Source organism: Aplysia californica, unplaced genomic scaffold (assembly GCF_000002075.1).
Source record: "Aplysia californica isolate F4 #8 unplaced genomic scaffold, AplCal3.0 scaffold00027, whole genome shotgun sequence".
Classification (NCBI taxonomy): Eukaryota; Metazoa; Mollusca; class Gastropoda; order Aplysiida; family Aplysiidae; genus Aplysia; species Aplysia californica.
Window position 1 is genome coordinate 1,355,339 of NW_004797297.1, and position 2,291 is coordinate 1,357,629.

At 40.6% G+C, this 2,291-nt stretch overlaps 1 protein-coding gene across 1 annotated transcript in view; it reads left to right on the top strand.

Moving 5' to 3' along the window:
- Positions 1–1,282: 1,282 nt before the first annotated feature.
- The window catches only part of LOC101851998, a gene marked incomplete in the record, with an annotated part of 16,012 nt that continues 15,003 nt past the window's right edge, over positions 1,283–2,291 (top strand). Inside the window, 1 exon segment of the mRNA XM_005091229.3 lies at positions 1,283–1,604. Within this exon segment, the coding sequence (XP_005091286.2) occupies positions 1,538–1,604 (67 nt within the window).

Below are 2,291 nucleotides of genomic sequence, written 5' to 3' on the forward strand. Positions count from 1 at the left end.
GGGGGGAGGGGGGGCTGAGAGAGAGCGAGAAAACATGAGTGAATGAATGAATGGATGAATGGATGAGAAAATGAGAAAGCAAGATTAGGGCAGCAAAGGACATTCTAGCTGGGGAGACGGAAAGAGGGTCAAATATTATGTTCTACGTGTGTATCATATTATTCTTACTTTGATAAGTTAGTCGAATTTATGGTGTTATAGTATGTTAGTAAGTACTGATGTTTTGTTTTACTGCTGTTCTTACGAGTATATAATTAATGTATGGTTGTGAAAGTTCTTTATGTGGCTGAACTGTTTTTTTCTTGTTACTGTTAAATATTTCATCTTGTGTGAATCGCTCAATGATCATGTGATTGGTGTAAAGCGCTCAGAGCTATACTTATACAAGTATGGGATAAAGCGTTATATAAATGCAATCTATTCTCATTATTATTAAAATCTCGACCGGTGTATTTCCTCACTCTGGACAGAGGAAAAAATCTACTTTCTCTGCATAGCACGAACTTGATTAACAGTACAGTTTTCTTTTTCTTTGGTTTTTGTTTTTTTTGTTTTTGTTTTGTTTTTTGTTTTTTTTAGGAAAAAGGGGGTGGGGGTGGGATGACACTTCCATCAGAAATACAAATGATGTTTGTTGGTCTTGGGTAGCCCGTTGTTTTGTTGTAGAGATCAAAGAAATAACAATGCAGGGAGGTGGTGGGTACATTGGAATGAAGAAGGTTGTTGATTTTTTTTTTATTTGATTTTTTTTTTGGGGGGGGGGGGGTGTCTGGGTTTTTGTTTTGTTTTGTTTTGTTTTTTGTTAGGGTTTTTCTGTTGGGGTTTTGGGTTGGGGGGGAGGGTGTTTAGTTGGGTTTTTTGTGTTAGTTTTTTTGTTTGCTTGGGTTTGGGGGGGGGGCGAGAGGATGGGTTTTAATTTTTTGCGACATCCGGTATATTTGATGTTAAAAGTTCTAACATGATAAGCACCATATCCTTGTAACAACTCATTTTTCCTTAGATCTATTAAAAAATAAAAATAAATTACATACTTCCGGATCTGCTAAGCTGACGTCAATTCTGAACCTTTCTATGGAATCTAGTGTTAGTCGTGTTGTTTTTTATGCTAGAGGTTACTTCAAACTGCGCGGAAGCAGGCGTTAATCTGAAACCTCCTCATCAACGGAAAATTCCAGGTTGTGACGTTTTCTTCCCTCCCCTCAAAGTGGAGTGATGACCCACGCAACTCGAGGCGTGAACACAAAGAGCTCGGAACAGACCCACCAGGCTATATAAGACCAGCGTTCTTCTCTCTCCCCCGCTGTTGTGGCTACACACCTTCCAGCTTGTTTTCTTCTATTGTGTTATAATAGTTTTCTGAAATCCGTCTGAAAGTTGTTGCACTGAGATTTGGGTCAGGCGTTTGTGGAGAACACACGAGTACAGAGCCAACTCACACCGTGAGCGTATCTTCGATTGCACCACTCGTCGTCTCCCTCATTCTTCACGCGACTGCGGACGCAAGAGGACGAGGAAATTGGTCTTTCATCGCGACGTCATGGCAAGGACATTTTCCCTCTTAGTAGCGCCCCTTTTGGTCGTCTTTCTTGGCTATTGCCATGCAGGTACTGTGGAAACTATGAGTTGTTGTTTTTTTAATTTTGATGTTTTTCGCTCCTTTTATGGAATTAAGATAGAATCATTTAGGAGGGATACTGTTTCTATCTGGACCTATCCGGACTGAGTGGACCACACCTTGCTAACGGCAACTGTGATGTAATAATTAGATGTTTTGTCGTTGCATGCAGACGACATGGGTTCGATTCCCGTGTGGGGGAGAATTCTTTTTTAATCAAGTATCTTGGTTTTTCTGCTGGGACGTTGCATCCGTCTCAGCCTGGTTGAGGTCTGACAGGCAGGGTCAACGCCGGCCTTTTAAAGGATCAAAATTGTCTTGATGGAGGTGTAAAAGACCATACAATAAACGATTTTTAAATCACTCTAGTGGAGAGGCAGGACATACCCAGTAAAATACATCTTTCTTACCCTAGAATCAAACTCTGTTCCTTTGCGTGCAGGAAATAATTATACTTAGTCTCAGTGGGTCACGACAATTATAGATCTCGGTGACACTGAATACAAAGGTAGCTAGCTGTATTTCAAATCTTGAGGCCTATTTTGTTTCTTTCATTTGAGCTCGGGGATCTTTAAGGAAAAATGATAAACTAAAATTGCATTTCCATACTCCGATTTTCGTGCGCCTCTCTCTCTCTCTCTCTCTCTCTCTCTCTCTCTCTCTCTCTCTCTCTCTC